This window comes from Schistocerca serialis, chromosome 9, assembly GCF_023864345.2.
Source record: "Schistocerca serialis cubense isolate TAMUIC-IGC-003099 chromosome 9, iqSchSeri2.2, whole genome shotgun sequence".
NCBI classification, from domain to species: Eukaryota; Metazoa; Arthropoda; class Insecta; order Orthoptera; family Acrididae; genus Schistocerca; species Schistocerca serialis.
In genome coordinates this window covers 346789525-346806536 of record NC_064646.1, presented here as the reverse complement: position 1 = coordinate 346806536, position 17012 = coordinate 346789525, and the positions used below count along the sequence as shown (strand labels likewise).

The following is a 17012-nucleotide window of genomic DNA, read 5'->3' as shown; positions in this document are numbered from 1 at the left end:
CAGGGAAAATAGTTAAGACATTAGAGAAGACTGACTGTGTGGCCGAGAGCTAATAGTAATAATTGCTTACTCAGGAGCTGGATTGCTGCACATTGCAAATTACCTTCCTAGCTGAATGTTGTAAGCTGGTCGCACGGCTCTGAAAGACTTACAAATGAATTTCATTAGTATGACAACCAAGTGTACATTCCCAGTAGAACAAGGCATTGTACTGACACCTGCTCTGTCTGACTGTTGGCAGAGACATCTGGGGAGGATGCGACTGCTGCTGGTGGTGGCGAGTGTGTGGCTGGTAGCCGCCGTGGGGCAGGCAGGGGCCAAGCCGCCCAACATCGTCTTCATCGTCGCCGACGACATGGTGAGTCGCCGTCCTGTCCTGCCATCAACTGGACAAATAGTATTATACATCCCTGTTTCTTAGGATTTCATAAGGAAACATCGGACAGATACGTCAGTTATAGGGCTTGAGCTGCCGACGTCAATTTGTTGCAGAATTACGAGACACCAGATAGCATGTTACAACTTTTTGATGATATAAAGTCTCTAGCTTCATTGCTTCTCATTGCAGTAGTTATACGTTTGTAAGAGAGAAATTTAACTCCAAGGCAACTTTACATTATTTGGCACATTGACTTCATTTCATGGGAGCCATGATTTCACCATCAGCATGTGCAGAGTTTACAGTTCATTATAGATTCTCCAGCTGCTGGTTGGTGTAATTGGCTCGTCCAGCAATCTTCACTGCATGAGTGACAAAGCCTATGATATTTCAAAGGAGAGAATCAATTAAAACTAGTGTTTCGAAGTGACTGATATCTACTACTCAGTCGTCTCTACATTCCGAGTAACAAGGTTGGCTCACTGCTGGGATCTGTGTCAGGGGTCAACTCTCATCATAATTGCACGTGTTCATAGGATACTCAATAGTCGTCCCTACGAGGGTTGTTCGGAAAGGAAGGTCGGCTCGGCCGCGAAATCCACAAGGAAAATCTAAAATTTTTTACTTACAACAGATAGCTGCAGCTTCCAGCAACTTCTCTACATCGTCACCGCTCCGACTGAGACATTTGTCGTAGCATTGTACAAACTCTTCAGTACTATCGTCATAGAAGGCAGCCGCCTGTGCGTTCCGCCAATTCTCTAAGCTACTCTACAGCTCGTTGTCTGTGCCAAAATGTTACCGTCTTAGCCAGATTTTCATGAGAACAGAGACAAAAATCAGCGGGAGCCAAGTCTAGGCTGTATGGTGAATGATCAAACACCTTCCATAGAAAAAGCTGTAGGAGCGTTCTCATTGCCTCTGCATTATGTGGGCGAGAATTGTCACGAACAAGGAAGTGCATGACAATTACGTCGTGTGAACGGCACGAAATTAGGTGAAACTTGTTACAGGCACTCAAACTTGGCTAGAGACATTGTTGTTCTAGGCGTATTTACGTGCTCACTGTGCGCTCAGAAGTGAAATCAGCGACGTGACGCAATCGACGAACATACTGGAGACAATGCCCAACAAAGCTATTCAAAGGTTCATCGGATTTTTCACTGTGGTTTCCATTTCGCGAACCGATCGGACCTTGCTTTGCGAATAGCCCTCACGTTTTGCAGTCGAATCATCAGGTTGAGCGATAATAAGCCGCAAACTTAGACATAGACTTGTACTTTACAGTTGAGAAATTAAATAAAAATTACTTGCAAGGGGAATGAGGCAACAGTAATTAGAAAGGTTATAGAGAAGAGGGGTAACATATAACGATCTATGCAGTGATCTGAACACAGTACAGTTCCAATCAAGTGCAAAAGAATTCCAGAACTGATATAAAAACCTGCATGACTTCCTAAGGTCTGCTTTTCTTGAGAAAGGTTGTAAGAAAATTGATGACTGAAACGGAACGGCAACGTAAATCAGGTATCTAATACATATTCGAGTAATAGGGAAAAGAGTAAGAAAGCGGAAGAGTAGTAAGCAACACAGAGGAAAGTAAAATCCTGCTAAAAGAACTGTTCATGAATATAGTTCAACAATTAAGTACACTCTTCTCATATTTTAAAACCCTAAAGCAAAATCATGCTATGTATACCGAGGAAATTATTGTCAAGAAATTAAAAGTAAACAGTTGAACAACTGTACTAAGAAACGACCTGCACCATCCGAAAAATAGGTCTTAAAAAGGCTTTTGAAATAAATGTAACAAATGAAGTTGAGTTTCAGATCAGAGAGGGTAGGGAAAGAAATCTACCAAAATCTTGTAAAATTATACGTTATATTTTTTCCGTATGTGCGTAAGTATTCATTTCATTTTTTTAGGCAATGGAAGTAGTCAATGGAGATTAGTTCAGTCAAACGTGTCACGTCTAAAACGTGTAGTAATTGTATCGATGAAAACTTGTCTTTTTATTTTGTGATATTTTGTTCACCAATACCCTGTTTTCAGTTTCTAAACGAAAATTTATTACGTTTGGGGAATAGGCCCAAGCGGCTAGTGAAGACAAGTGGTATTGAGCCGAAGAATGTGTGTGACGTAGCAAAACGTGTTGCAGGGCTGGAACGACGTGAGCTTCCACGGCTCGGACCAGGTGCCCACGCCCAACATCGACGCCCTGGCGTACCACGGGGTGATCCTCAACGGCCACTACGTGCAGCCAGTCTGCACGCCGTCCAGGTCGGCCATCATGACCGGGAAGTACCCCGTCCGGCTGGGTGAGTCTGACGTCAGCTCGGAAGTAGCACTTCTTCGTCATAACGGCTCGTGAGTACAACGTATACATTGAAATCCTTCACCAACTTTCTAACTTGCTTTGTGCATGGTTTCTTCTGATAATACCTGCACAAGTTTTCGTTCCTCCTTTTTCATTGCAGTGCAGCTCTCAAACTGTAGGTTACTACACTTCACGATTGAAGTTGCTTTACTGCTCCATTAAATCAGTAAGAATCCCGGTCTTACAGCCGAGTGGTCTTACTTTTACATCTGTCATCACTTTCAAATCCAGGCTCAAAACACAAACGTTTTCTGTCTACAATTTTTCAAACAACCTCTTAGTTGACGACGGACACTGTTCACACTATGTACGAACTGAAAACCCGGAATAAAACATTAAAAACTTATCCTTGTATATTTGTGCACCTGATCGGGAAAGAATATCGCAGTACATTGGCCAAAAATAATCAAACGTAAGTTAAAAATGTTGGTGTTTAGACACCAAAGATTGCAACTATCATAGTGACAACTATTTATTTACAACTTATACAAAGTAGATACGTGTTTCCCATTGTGGAAGTCGTGGAATATCCTTAGCAAATGGTTCAAATGGCTCTGAGTACTATCGGACTTAACATATGATGTCATCAGTCCCATAGAATTTAGAACTACTTAAACTTAAGTAACCTAATGACATCACACACATCCATGCACGAGGCAAGATTCAAACCTGCGACCGCAGTGGTCGCGCGGTTCTAGACTGAAGGGCTTAGAACCACTCGGCCACAACGGCCGAATATCCTTCGCAGCGCTAGTTGTGCTTATACACACCTGGAAATGGAAAAAAGAACACATTGACACCGGTGTGTCAGACCCACCATACTTGCTCCGGACACTGCGAGAGGGCTGTACAAGCAATGATCACACGCACGGCACAGCGGACACACCAGGAACCGCGGTGTTGGCCGTCGAATGGCGCTAGCTGCGCAGCATTTGTGCACCGCCGCCGTCAGTGTCAGCCAGTTTGCCGTGGCATACGGAGCTCCATCGCAGTCTTTAACACTGGTAGCATGCCGCGACAGCGTGGACGTGAACCGTATGTGCAGTTGACGGACTTTGAGCGAGGGCGTATAGTGGGCATGCGGGAGGCCGGGTGGACGTATCGCGGAATTGCTCAACACGTGGGGCGTGAGGTCTCCACAGTACATCGATGTTGTCGCCAGTGGTCGGCGGAAGGTGCACGTGCCCGTCGACCTGGGACCGGGCCGCAGCGACGCACGGATGCACGCCAAAACCGTAGGATCCTACGCAGTGCCGTAGGGGACCGCACTGCCACTTCCCAGCAAATTAGGGACACTGTTGCTCCTGGGGTATCGGCGAGGACCATTCGCAACCGTCTCCATGAAGCTGGGCTATGGTCCCGCACACCGTTAGGCCGTCTTCCGCTCACGCCCCAACATCGTGCAGCCCGCCTTCAGTGGTGTCGCGACAGGCGTGAATGGAGGGACGAATGGAGACGTGTCGTCTTCAGCGATGAGAGTCGCTTCTGCCTTGGTGCCAATGATGGTCGTATGCGTGTTTGGCGCCGTGCAGGTGAGCGCCACAATCAGGACTGCATACGACCGAGGCACACAGGGCCAACACCCGGCATCATGGTGTGGGGAGCGATCTCCTACACTGGCCGTACACCACTGGTGATCGTCGAGGGGACACTGAATAGTGCACGGTACATCCAAACCGTCATCGAACCCATCGTTCTACCATTCTTAGACCGGCAAGGGAACTTGCTGTTCCAACAGGACAATGCACGTCCGCATGTATCCCGTGCCACCCAACGTGCTCTAGAAGGTGTAAGTCAACTACCCTGGCCAGCAAGATCTCCGGATCTGTCCCCATTGAGCATGTTTGGGACTGGATGAAGCGTCGTCTCACGCGGTCTGCACGTCCAGCACGAACGCTGGTTCAACTGAGGCGCCAGGTGGAAATGGCATGGCAAGCCGTTCCACAGGACTACATCCAGCATCTCTACGATCGTCTCCATGGGAGAATAGCAGCCTGCATTGCTGCGAAAGGTGGATATACACTGTACTAGTGCCGACATTGTGCATGCTCTGTTGCCTGTGTCTATGTGCCTGTGGTTCTGTCAGTGTGATCATGTGATGTATCTGACCCCAGGAATGTGTCAATAAAGTTTCCCCTTCCTGGGACAATGAATTCACGGTGTTCTTATTTCAATTTCCAGGAGTGTAGTTCGAGTGGAGCGGTCTGTTCCCTGACGAATCCCTGCAGTAGTTTTGAAGGGAATACCATGCAGTGCTTCCTTCAGTTTACGATTCAAGCTGAAGTCACAAGAGCTTAATTCTGGGCAGTGTGATAGATGGTACTGTACTTTCCAGCCCCCTAGACTGAACAAACCAGTTACAACTTGCACCATATGCGCCAGAGCATTGTCCTGCAAAATGATGGGCGGTTCCTGCAAAAAGTGTCGCCGCTTCTTTCTCTTGGCTGATCAGTTTTGCGACACAGCCTGCGACCATCACAGAGAAAGAAGTGAGGGCACTTTTTGCTGGACCCACTCATCATTTTACAGGATAATTATTTGACGCATATGGCGCAAGTTGTAATTGATCTGCTAGATCTGCAGTGTGCCGTACCACCACTGCACTCCCAGGACTTAAGCCATCGTGACTTCAATTTCATTTCTAAATTGAAGGATGCACTTCATGGCATTCGTTTTATAATTGTTACATAAATTCGTTGGGCAATAGATCGCTCCACTCGAACTATAAACACAACTAGCGCTTCCAAGTATATCCTACGACTTCCAAATCGCTGGCAACAGGTTATACACAATACTACTCTGAGGGCCAATACAACTTTGAAACATAAGTTGTAAACACATAGATCCACTGCTAAAGTTCCAATCCTCGAATTTTCGAGACAAAGTCTCTTGTGTAAATATTTTACACTATTGTGTCCAGCAACAGAACTCGTGTTGATCAGAAACGGCTTCCAGACCCTTAACGGCCATCTGACTTGGATCACCTGTCATTTCTCATAGCATTGTTCTTTGAACTAGACCCTTGGAGATATCAGTCCCCATTCTTGACCACTGAGAACTGGTTTCCAATTTTTAATACCTCTGCTTCAGTGGGAAGCAAAATTGTAAGCTACCTCCTTCTTTCGATTTCGCCAGTAACTGACGACGATATTTGCCCATTGAAACCCGTTTTCCTACATCAGTGAAGCCCCACTAACTTCGGTGACCAAATGTTTTCGCGTTCCCAGCAGATGAGTTACTCCACACATGTACCCTCTACATGTGTGCGCGCTATGGCTAATGGATCCCTCGTGTTGTTGCAGGCATGCAGGGCCACGTGATCCTGGGGGACGAGGTGCACGCGCTGCCCGAGGGCAAGATCCTGCCGCAGTACCTCAAGGACCTGGGCTACGTCACCAGGGCCATCGGCAAGTGGCACCTGGGCCACTACTCCAAGGTCTACACGCCCACCTACCGTGGGTTCGACTCCCACCTCGGCTACTGGAACGCCGGCGTCGGATACTACGACTACATATTTGCAGACCAGGTAACCAGTCGGCTTCTTTTCTGCGCTTCAATTCATCTCACAAATTCCCTAGGACCTGCAGAGGGGTCGGTAGTCAGTGTAAAAGCATTAAATTATTGTAATCAATGTCTTGGTGACTACTTCATTAAACTCTATAGCCAGATTCAGTTTTGGAGTCATCATATCATTCAACGATTACTACAATGACATGCAGTACTGACTATGCGTGTTTACATCGTTGCTATATTCCTTGAATTTAATGATGACTGCAAGATCAAAAGAAGTCATCAGTATCAAGAGACTGTGACCAAGAGATTGATTTCTATGGCTTAATCATCTCATAAAGTCTCAGGAAATTTTACTTGCAGCTTTATTAAGAATGCCTTAACTCTTTTAAATTTTTAATTTGTGCCTTGTTACAGTTTCCCAAGTGGCTACATATGAGATGAACATAAAGGTACACTTGTGCCTGCCTCAAAATTTTCAGAGCGGTTGTCAACACCACACGTTCATTTGGTGTTCCCAATCTATGTCGTATGAAAACATAGTCATCTTTTTAAATAAAACAAATGTATATTGGCATCAACCTATTGGGTGCCCAGTTAAATGTTTCAGCAAAAATATCTCTGGAACAACTATAGATATTGAAAACCGACTTATTCTAAAACGTCAACTAATATTATTGTCAACGCAAACTTATGTTTATTTAATGGACATTCCATACTGTTTCTTATAGAATCAATAACATAAAAAATTACAAAAAGAATGGCATTTGTTGCAGCGCAATACGTGAATTACATCCTGAGAAATTCCAAAGGGAAATTGTTGTTTGAAATGAACAAAACTCACCGCTGTTGCATATTCCGAGATGCAAGTGTGAACTCCACATTGCTCGTAATCGCGATGTGATCGACGTACTACGAGCCAACAAACGCTGTACATATTGCTATTTACACTGCTTATTAAATTGACTGGAAACAATATAGAGGTCCCATCACCCACGATGAAAAATAAAGACAGGGTTTGTTGGTTCATACTTCATTTATCGCTACTACAATACTAGAATGTTGCATCGTAGAACGTCATGATTACGACCAACGTGGGGTTCACGCTTGCATCTCGGGATGTGCAATAGCCTCGCGTTTCGTTTATTTCAAACATGATCTTCGTTTTGCAATTTCTCGTTATGTAATTGACTTATTACGTTGCAATCAAGACCATTCTTTTTATGATTTTTCAAACTATCGATTGCGTAAGAAATGACATGGGGCACCCTTTTTTAAAAAAAATGTAAGTTTACGTTGAAGATAATAGCTGCTTACGTTTGAGAATGTCTCACACTATTTACTTTCGTGAGCCCCTTGCCTTCCACTCATGACCGTGAAAGTTTGTTTTCAGTGTCTATAGCTGTTCCAAAGGTATTTGCGCTGAAACGTTTATGTGGACCAACCTGCATATCACAAACATATGGAGCATTACATCAATCACCGTGTAGAAATATCTGTGCTTCAAACCCTGTTATGAGACAACATATACAGCTGAGCCTGCCAGCAGTGTAGAAAACATGTCATTGACATCCTTATCTGATACAGCATGTATCTGTATCAAGATCATTCCCAGAAAACCTGTACGCCACTGCAACGTTATGTACCGCGGAAAATACTGTACTGAGCATAGTGGAAACAAAGTCGTACCAACATAACAAGTTCCTGTGAGGGAAAAGAAACTGTTCATATATCACAGTATTATTGTAGTATCTCTGATGTTACTCTCGTGATCTTTATTCAGGTTATACGACAATGAACTGCGCCAAATGTTGCTCAACACCTGTTCCCTAAATTTACTCATTTGGTAAGCTACGTCTCCTTCCTTCAAATACACGCATTAAATTCCGTCTGTATATCCCTTATCTATCAATCGTATTAACGTCTTATCATCTGTTGTTGAATTATTTCCAGTCTCTGTTGTCGTTACATAATGGCACAATGCTCTAGAGTTAGTCGCTCTTATTTATTTGATGCACTGCAATTTACCAGAAAGAAGTCGATGTTTTCATCTGACCTCTCCACTACTCATCTGACGTATTGATACCATTCCACATAGCTTTGTAATACTACTTTAGATAGGTAGGAGATATGACAGTCTGCAGTAACTTACCACCAGCCTTGTAACAGAATACTCACTTCAGAGGAAAAAGATGACTTCCTGATTGCCCTGACGAACCATTCTTTATTCTACAACGACCGTCAATGCATCTGATCAAGCATTTCCGGTATATATGTGCCACGTTTGTCTGAAGAGGGTCGAATATCTCCAAAAAGTTGCAGACTGCAAGTTCCACGCTCCACATATCGTCTTTGAATGACCCATCTTACCTGTCTTAAATGAATGAACAACTACGATACAAAATGTTCCGTGGATTTTGTAGTAACTCACCAAGGGGTTCAGAAGATTTGGTGATTATCATTTATGGGCACGTACTGATTTAGTGCTTCTTTAGGTGATGAAAATGAGGATTAGATTGCCGCATTTCGCATTACAATTATTCGGTTGTTGCTGTTCAGTATATGTCCTTTTGAAGAGAGACTATTCTTGTTACGTACTGTACGGGGTGTAATGAGAGCTAGAGCTTTTGCTATGGAAAATCATGTAATGTCTGAGTATTACGTTTTACCTGGCAGGGAGCCCACGGATACGACCTGCGCGAGAACCTGACGACGGCGTGGCAGTACAACGGCAAGTACGCGACGGACGTGTTCACCGAGGAGGCGGAGCGGCTGATCCGGGAGCACGACACGGAGCGGCCGCTGTTCCTCTACTTCGCGCACCTCGCCTGCCACCCCGGGGACCACTCGCAGCTCATCAACGCCCCGCAGGACCTCATCAACAGCTTCTCCTACATCTCGCACCCCGACCGCCGCATACTCGCAGGTGAGCCGCGTCGCACTCTGTTACTGCTTTCCGTCCTCCTATCAACACCTTCACCAACAGTGCGGTGATGCTGGGATGGAACATTTAGTGTCCAAAATGGCACTTCAGCGTCTTTTTCGTAGCTTATGGTATTAATATGACTCAGATATTGTTATACACCACGGTCTGTAAATTATGGTATAATAAGTGGGAGTGTTCTTGTGTTGACAGCGGTGATGGCAAAGATGGACGAGTCTGTGGGGCGTGTGGTGACAGCCCTCCACGAGCGCGACATGCTCAACAACTCCATCATAGTGTTCGTCGCCGACAACGGGGCGGGCAGCGACGTCAACTGGGGCTCCAACTTCCCGTTCAGAGGCGTGAGTCAACTTCTCCTACACTCTCGTACAGTGTGGAGTCGATAATGTGTTGCTTCATTTTCAGAAGCTGTTAGCCAGTTCGACATTTTCCACTAGTAAATAAAATATGTTGTGAGGACAAATAAGTCTACCGCTGTGGCCGAGCGGTTCTAGGCGCTGTAGTCCGGAACCGCGCTGCTGTTACGGTCGCAGGTTCGAATCCTGCCTCGGGCATGGATGGGTGTGATGTCCTTAGGTTAGTTAACTTTAAGTAGTTCTAAGTCTAGGGCACTGATGATCTGAGATGGTAAGTCCCATAGTGCTCAGGGCCATTTGAACTATTTAAGGACAAATAAACACCAGATCAAAAATGTGAAAGCATCGACAGTAACTTAAAACTAATGTCACAGCTGCTGTTGTAAACGAATCGTTTTGTGGAGGTCGTCGACTGCTCTTAAAACCGTCAGCAGACGTCTACAGAGAGTCTGGTTCAAATGGCTCTGAGCACTTTGGGACTTAACATCTGAGGTCATCACTCCCCTAAAACTTAGAACTACTTAAACCGAACTAACCGAAGGACATCACACACATCCATGTCCGAGGCAGGATTCGAACCTGCGACCGTAGCGGTAGCGCGGTTCCAGACTGAAGCGTCTAGAATCGCTCGGTCACACCGGTCGGCAGAGAGATTCTGTATTGGGGTATCTACTAGAGGGAGGTATTTTCATTTACCTTACCTGTCATTACGAATACAATAGATGGGACTCGCAATAGTGTAGGAAGATAAGTCTTGTTGACTGGAGCAGTTTTAACGCAAGATAATTCTACGAAGTTTAACTGCAGTTGGTAGCTACAAGTGTCACGCTTTCTGTTGTAAAACATACGTCGTAGTTGTTCTCATAGTCCAGACAAGGAACACAAAACTCTTGCAACTGGCGCATAAACTTTCTGCTATTTTTTTCTTCCTGATGATGATTCTTCCGGAAATACAAACGCAATTTTTTTTTTCAAGGTCCGATTGGTCGCGTAATAAAAACGACAACAAAAATCAAAAATGCTTTATTTGAAACATTTAGCTACACCTTCCACTACTTCTCTACATAGTTGCCGCTCCGACTTAGATAAGCCGCGCGGTGTAGCCGTACGGTCTAGGGTTCTTGTCACGGTTCGCGTGGCTCCCCCCGTCGGAGGTTCGAGTCCTCCCACGGGCATGGGTGTGTGTGTTGGCCTTAGCGTAAGTTGGTTTAATATTAAATAGTGAGTAAGGCTAGGTACCGATGACCTCAGGAGTTTGGTCCCTTAGTCCTTACCACAAATTTCCGCCTTAGATATTTGTCATAGCGTTGTAGCAACTGGTCAGTACCCTCGTCTTAGAAGGCAGCCGCCCGTGCTTTCCACCAGTTCCCTGCCTGTAGTTTCTGCCCCAAAATGTCGTCCCTACAGCCAGCGGTTCATGTGAGAAAAAAGATGAAAGCGAAGTCCGGGATTTACGGTAGGTGGTCAAAACACTTGGCATCGATAATGTTGCAGGAGCTTCTTTGTTCCAGATCAAGTGTGCGGCCGGGCATTGTCATGAAGGACAACGCCTCATGACAACATTCCTCTCCGCTTGTCCAGAATTGAACTTCATACACGACTTGATCCATAGCTGGACAAGACCATTGGTTGACACTCGCTTCTTTCCTTGGCCGCATGTATCATGGAAGTTTGTACGTCCCGTTTCAAAGTTTTGGCATCATTGCCACACTTTGCTGTCACGCATGACAGTCACGTTATCTGGGCTGCATGCAACCAGGCGAAACCCCTCAGTATTTAGCAGTCGAATGACAGTATACGTTTCACACCTGGCGGGTGACACCATCGTTCTAGGTATTTTTACGCGCTCACTATGCACTCAGAACTGACAAGTACGACATGACGCCATCGACGAGCATACTAGAAACATTGTACGACACATCTGCGCAAACCTTCGTGGGATTTTCACCGTGGTTTTAATTTTGCGACCGATAGGACCATGAAAAAATGTATTCCTCGTATATCTTGACACTTCTGTGTCATTCTTGCGTGTCCTCCAGGAGATCAAGAACATTCTTCTCGGACTCTTTGCTTCCGTTTCTTGCTGATGGTTCCACTTGGAATGTCCATAACCGTCGGTTACGAGATGGCTCAGCTAACCCTTATATGAACTGTGGTTCATATAACAGCCAATCAATAGAGAAACGCTTTCAGGGTGAGGTGTCAGATTTTCTGACTACCCTGTACTTTATCACAAGCTGCAGTGAGTAGCCGTTGTAAGAATAACCTAGATTTGGCACTTCCACTGGAGAGCGGTTGTTCCTGAAAGTTGTATATTCACTGGAAGAATACGTGAATACTTTACGTAATGTAAACAGAACTTTTTATATTTTTTGCCTGTCCATTTTTTAATTCTTTCGCCTGGATTGTTTACCAAGATAATTAAGAAATTAGCCACAGCAGAGTGAAAGAACATCTGAGAATTTCTTGAGACGATTATACATGGTGACGCATCTTAGCAAGATGGTTTCAAATGGATAATAGCTATTGGGTTTTTAGAAATTACAAATTTATACAAAATCAAAGATTAACATCAAGTGGAGGCCATCTTCTTGTTACAATTGTAACTCTTTCTCAGAAGTTCCTCATACCTCGGGCCAACTGGTACTGGGCAATTAAGCACACCTCTCCTTAATGGCAGCTTTCAATTCCACTAAGAATGTTTCCTGTTCCTCTGAAGTTTTGTTACCCCTCATAGTATTGTATAGCTAGATGTAGATGTGCGATTAAAATACCAAATAAACATCCACCACATTGCAATGACATTCTCAGCATCTAGGAAAAAAACGTTTACCATACGTGAACACATGTGATCTATCGGCCACTTTTACTTAGCTACTGAAACGGCTGACAATCCTGAAGTGAGTGACATATGTGCTGTCTCCTTCCCACCACTGACAATGGTGTACTAACAAACATGAAAGCATCTGTTTCCCGTACTTCAATACAACAATGCCACAAATACACTTTAAAGTTTGCAAAGTCTGATGCTAGATTAAAGCCGTGCACCACATAAAGCACAGCGTTAGATATTTTAGAAGAGTTCTTCTGAGACGCACCGTGTATCACTTTCAACAATGCGGTAATCACGCTATGTTCACGATAAGGGGACTACAGAAATCCGACATATGCAAGGGTGTACAGTCAGTCGATCTTCGTCAAAACTTTTGAACTTTTGAAGGGGACGGGTATCCTTTGTGCTGGTGTACCTCATATATGCGATGGCTTTCACAGTACTAATATAGATTTGTATATAGCTGTAGATGTGTAGCACAGAGGTTTTGCAGGAGGTGTACAGCTTCCAGTTACATCTGCACAGCTCCACACTTGCCACAACAGGGTCAAAAAATTTACACATCGGTTCTCTCGCCAATGTGTTGGGCCTCGAAAAATTGAAGCTTATCCGTTAAACAATGTAAATCATTCACAATATGTAATATGATATATGATGTCTGAAGTGCTGTGACGTGTCGTGCTGTTTTGCTTGCAGATAAAGAACAGCCTCTGGGAGGGTGCGGTGCACGGCGTGGCTGCTGTATGGAGCCCGCTCCTGCAAAACACGTCCAGGGTGGACCACGAGCTGATGCATATATCGGACTGGCTGCCCACGCTGTACGCCGCAGCAGGTACGTCCAAGGGAGAGAGGTAGAGGGAGGAGGGGGCAGAGTGCTCATTTGGTAACCAGGGAAACAGTCATAGGCAGTGCCCGCATCAGTAGCACTCACATCTAATGCCACTCATTCCACACAAACACTATGTCCTGAAATACATGTAACACAACTGCACTGCCTGACAAAAAAGAGTGAAGTACCAAGAAGACATGATCTGTTGTGAATGTACGTTTACACAGCCACACGCCATCAGCAGGTATCACTGATTAGAATTTCAGTTCTCTGCGACAGTTATAACATTCAGCAGAGTGCATTAGCATTTTGTTGCCATCAGGTGTGGTAAGGTATATGAGGGACATGAACATGGCTTAGCCACAGGTACTGGCAGAAGTAAAGCTGTGAGTACCGGGCGGGAGTCGTGCTTAGGTAGCTCAGATGGTAGAGCACTTGCCCGCGAAAGGCAAAGGTCCCGAGTTCGAGTCTCGGTCGGGCACACAGTTTTAATCTGCCAGGAAGTTTCATATCAGCGCACACTCCGCTGCAGAGTGAAAATCTCATTCTGGAATTAACACTGTACAACATACCGTGTCTTACTGTGGCATTCATTTGAGCCATACTAGGGAATTACAATCCTATGCATGGCCTGCTGTTAACAGTACAATACAGATGGGTGCATATGGAGTGGTGCGGTGACTAGGAAGCATGGACTGCTAATGAATTATGTTCAGTAACGAATCGAGGTGCTGCACTACCTTCGATGACCATCGTTGGTGAATATGGTGGCGACCTGGGTAGAGGAACATTCTTCCAATGTTTTGGAGGGGCCCAGCTGTTTTACTTATGGAGTCACGGTGTGGGGGCCTTTGGGTATGAATTCAGTCGCAGCTGGTAGTCAAGAAGGCGCAACAGTATGTCATGGACATTCTGCATACTTATATGTTACATCTTATGCGACAGACTCGTAGTGTCACTTTTCAGCAAGACAATGCTCGTCCACAAACAGCACTTGTCTGTTGCGTGTGTTGAGGTACTCAAATGGCCAGCAAGACCCCCAGATCTGCCACCAACAGAACTTGCATTCTACCACTGAAGACGTCAACTCGTAAGTGCCAGTATTCAGGATATCAGGAATAGGTATTCAGTTGTGGGATATCTTGCCTCATTAGTGGATACAACAGCTTCATAACAGGCTTCCCAACTACATACAGACCGACCAGTGGTGGAGGGGGGAGGTTGCATCATCACACATAGAGGTGGGCTGAGATACCAAGTTGTTTGTGTATTTGATTCGATTTTGTAATCGCTGAAATAACATCACATATCCTTTCTGCCCATGAAGTTTTGGTTTGTTTCCTCCTCCCCCTCTCAGTGTGATCTTTACCGTCACGCCATTTAGTTGGCACAGCTGTGCACCGCGATTAGATTGTGGGTCATATTTCACGTCATTTAAAAAAATGTCCCTATTGAAATTATTACTTTCCGTCAAGGAGTGTAGCAGTTCAGTTTTGCAGTAGGCTTAATTAACTTCTGAAACGTAGCACTGAGACGATTGTATTTAATTTTACAATATTTGTATTGCAACGTTATTCTGCAGAGCACAAGTACCAACTTCGCGTTCATTTTGAAAAAACTAACTCCGTGCATCTTTCCTGTGGCCAACACCTGCTTATCGTACTGGGGCAATAAAATGGATATTTTCGAGCACATTCATTACTCTCTTGTACAAAGGTTGTCTATTGTGATTTTTGCGATTAGAAACAAAAGTCCTTCATGTCAAAGCATGATGTATCATATCAAACAGTCCATTGTGTATTAAAAGTGGTAATTGATTAAACGCAATTTTTCTTAATGTTTTCACAGGAGGTAATGCATCCGATCTGCCGGACGACCTGGACGGCGTGAACATGTGGCCGCGGCTGGTCTCTGGAGAGCCCAGCCAGCGCACGGAGATACTCCTCAACTACGACGAGGTGGCCGAGAACGGCGCCGTCCGCGTCGGCGACTGGAAGCTCGTCAAAGGTGAGTAGCTGGCGTTGTCTGGAACCTATCAAATACATCAGACGTTCTGCTACCGGGTCAGTTAACATCCCACAGCAGTTGCAGTTGTGGAATGGCACAGCGAACAGTGCACATTTAAATGATACGTGACAGACTTTGTGGCTACGATGAGCATAGAGTTCATGTATAGAGGGTGTAACGAGTACAACTGCAGATAGCTTTATATGTGGTGCATTAAATGTGTAAACACATCAGTGTATAGGTTGTTTTTTCTCTGCATCTCACAGGATTCCCGCAAACGCCACACATAGTTTACTACCTGATGTTTTCTGCATAGTTGTAACTGCGTCATTAAGTGGACTACAGCTGTCGGTATAGACTTAACGTTTTGTGTCCACGTGTTCATGCTTCAATACCTGACTTGATGTCCAGGGGAAAATTAGCATTAAGGGATTACTCTTGCCACATGTTCTGGCAGGTACAATCCACCACTGAGAGATACGACTTGTGATAGCTATAATTGTTAGTGTGCAAATGACGTACATACTGATGTAATGCTGTTCAGTACAGAATCCTCAGTCACCAACGCAAGTATCTGCACTTACGCCCACGACAGCCTGTATAAGTCTGACGTGTGTATTATAAATATTATTCTTTATTTTCAGTGAAATCGTACTTCTTAGATCGAAAAAAAATTTGTAAATATTTGCTGTCTTAAGGCTATTCAGTGATAAATGGGTAAGTCGATGAGATATTTAGGTGGAAGGATTCTGTCACGTATTTATATGATGATAAAATTTTGTGAACAGATTTTGGCCATGAAGGATAAGGAAGCATATAGCAAAAAACCTGGGGATCGAGAGGGCACAGTAAGATTTAATAATGGATACTCGATTGTTGAAGAGCAGGGGACCATTTCTTACTTTGTTGCCACTGGCATTGTGCTATGGAAACCAGTGTCGGCGGTACTAAAGATGGAAAGTGTGCATTATTGAAAGTGATTATTCATACGGTGTTCGCACATCGTGTAGTGGTTTCCGTGAGATGGGTACAACACCAGCTGGTAGCCCTAACAAGTGGCCAAAGAAGGGTGGCTACATTTATCTAAATAATTTAATGCACACTGCGCCTTCTGATGAGGTGAGAAAAAGAGTGGCAGGTGTGGGAGGAATGGGAGAGTATGAAGAATAGGAGTTTCTATGAAGTTGGGCCATTTAGTGTAAATTTAATGTTGTAAGTTGTTTGAATCGAAACTGTAAGCGGTGTGCTGGTGCGGCAGGTGTGCAGAACAACGATTATTACGCCGGGGCGAGCGGTGCTGAGGACCCACTGTTCACGCCAGCCTACGATCCGGAGGAGGTGCTGGCCAGTCCAGTGGGGCAGGCGCTCTCCAGCGTGGTCGGGGCGTCCCCGCAGGCGGAGGACGTGCTGCGGCTGCGCGCTGAGGCGACCGTGTCCTGCCCGGAGCGGCCCGCCCACGGACTGTGCAACATCACGAGCACCAGCGGCTGGTGCGTCTTCAACATCAGGCAGGACCCGTGCGAGGCGGGCGACGGCGCTCCCGCCGACATGCCGGAAGGCCTGGTGGACACTCTGCTGGAGCGGCTGGAGACGCTGTCGCAGCCGCTGATGCCGCAGCCGGGGGCCAACGCCACGCAGACCGACCTGGCCGACCCCAAGCGCTGGAACAACACCTGGGTGCCCTGGGTCGACTGCATCGCCGACAACGCAGACCCCATGTGCAACGTCGTCACGTAGTGGCCGCTCTGTCTTTCAGCACTTACTTTGCCTCAATAG

General features: G+C 45.4%; 1 protein-coding gene across 1 annotated transcript; it reads left to right on the top strand.

The window, feature by feature from the left end:
* The first annotated feature begins 256 nt into the window (after positions 1–256).
* On the top strand, positions 257–16973 carry LOC126419608 (arylsulfatase B-like). The gene is made up of 8 exons (XM_050086798.1): positions 257–358; positions 2539–2698; positions 6060–6283; positions 8944–9193; positions 9404–9552; positions 13097–13232; positions 15078–15236; positions 16495–16973. The coding sequence occupies exons 1-8, from the start codon at positions 257–259 to the stop codon at positions 16971–16973; spliced, it is 1659 nt and encodes a 552-aa protein (XP_049942755.1).
* Positions 16974–17012: the final 39 nt, after the last annotated feature.

Bases quoted from the DNA above. Each gene is read 5' to 3' on its own strand.
- LOC126419608 (XM_050086798.1), top strand. From the start codon at position 257: ATGCGACTGCTGCTGGTGGTGGCGAGTGTGTGGCTGGTAGCCGCCGTG. The intron at 2,699-6,059 runs GTGAGTCTGACG...GTGTTGTTGCAG, and splicing joins GAAGTACCCCGTCCGGCTGG to GCATGCAGGGCCACGTGATC. The intron at 9,553-13,096 runs GTGAGTCAACTT...TTTTGCTTGCAG, and splicing joins CCAACTTCCCGTTCAGAGGC to ATAAAGAACAGCCTCTGGGA.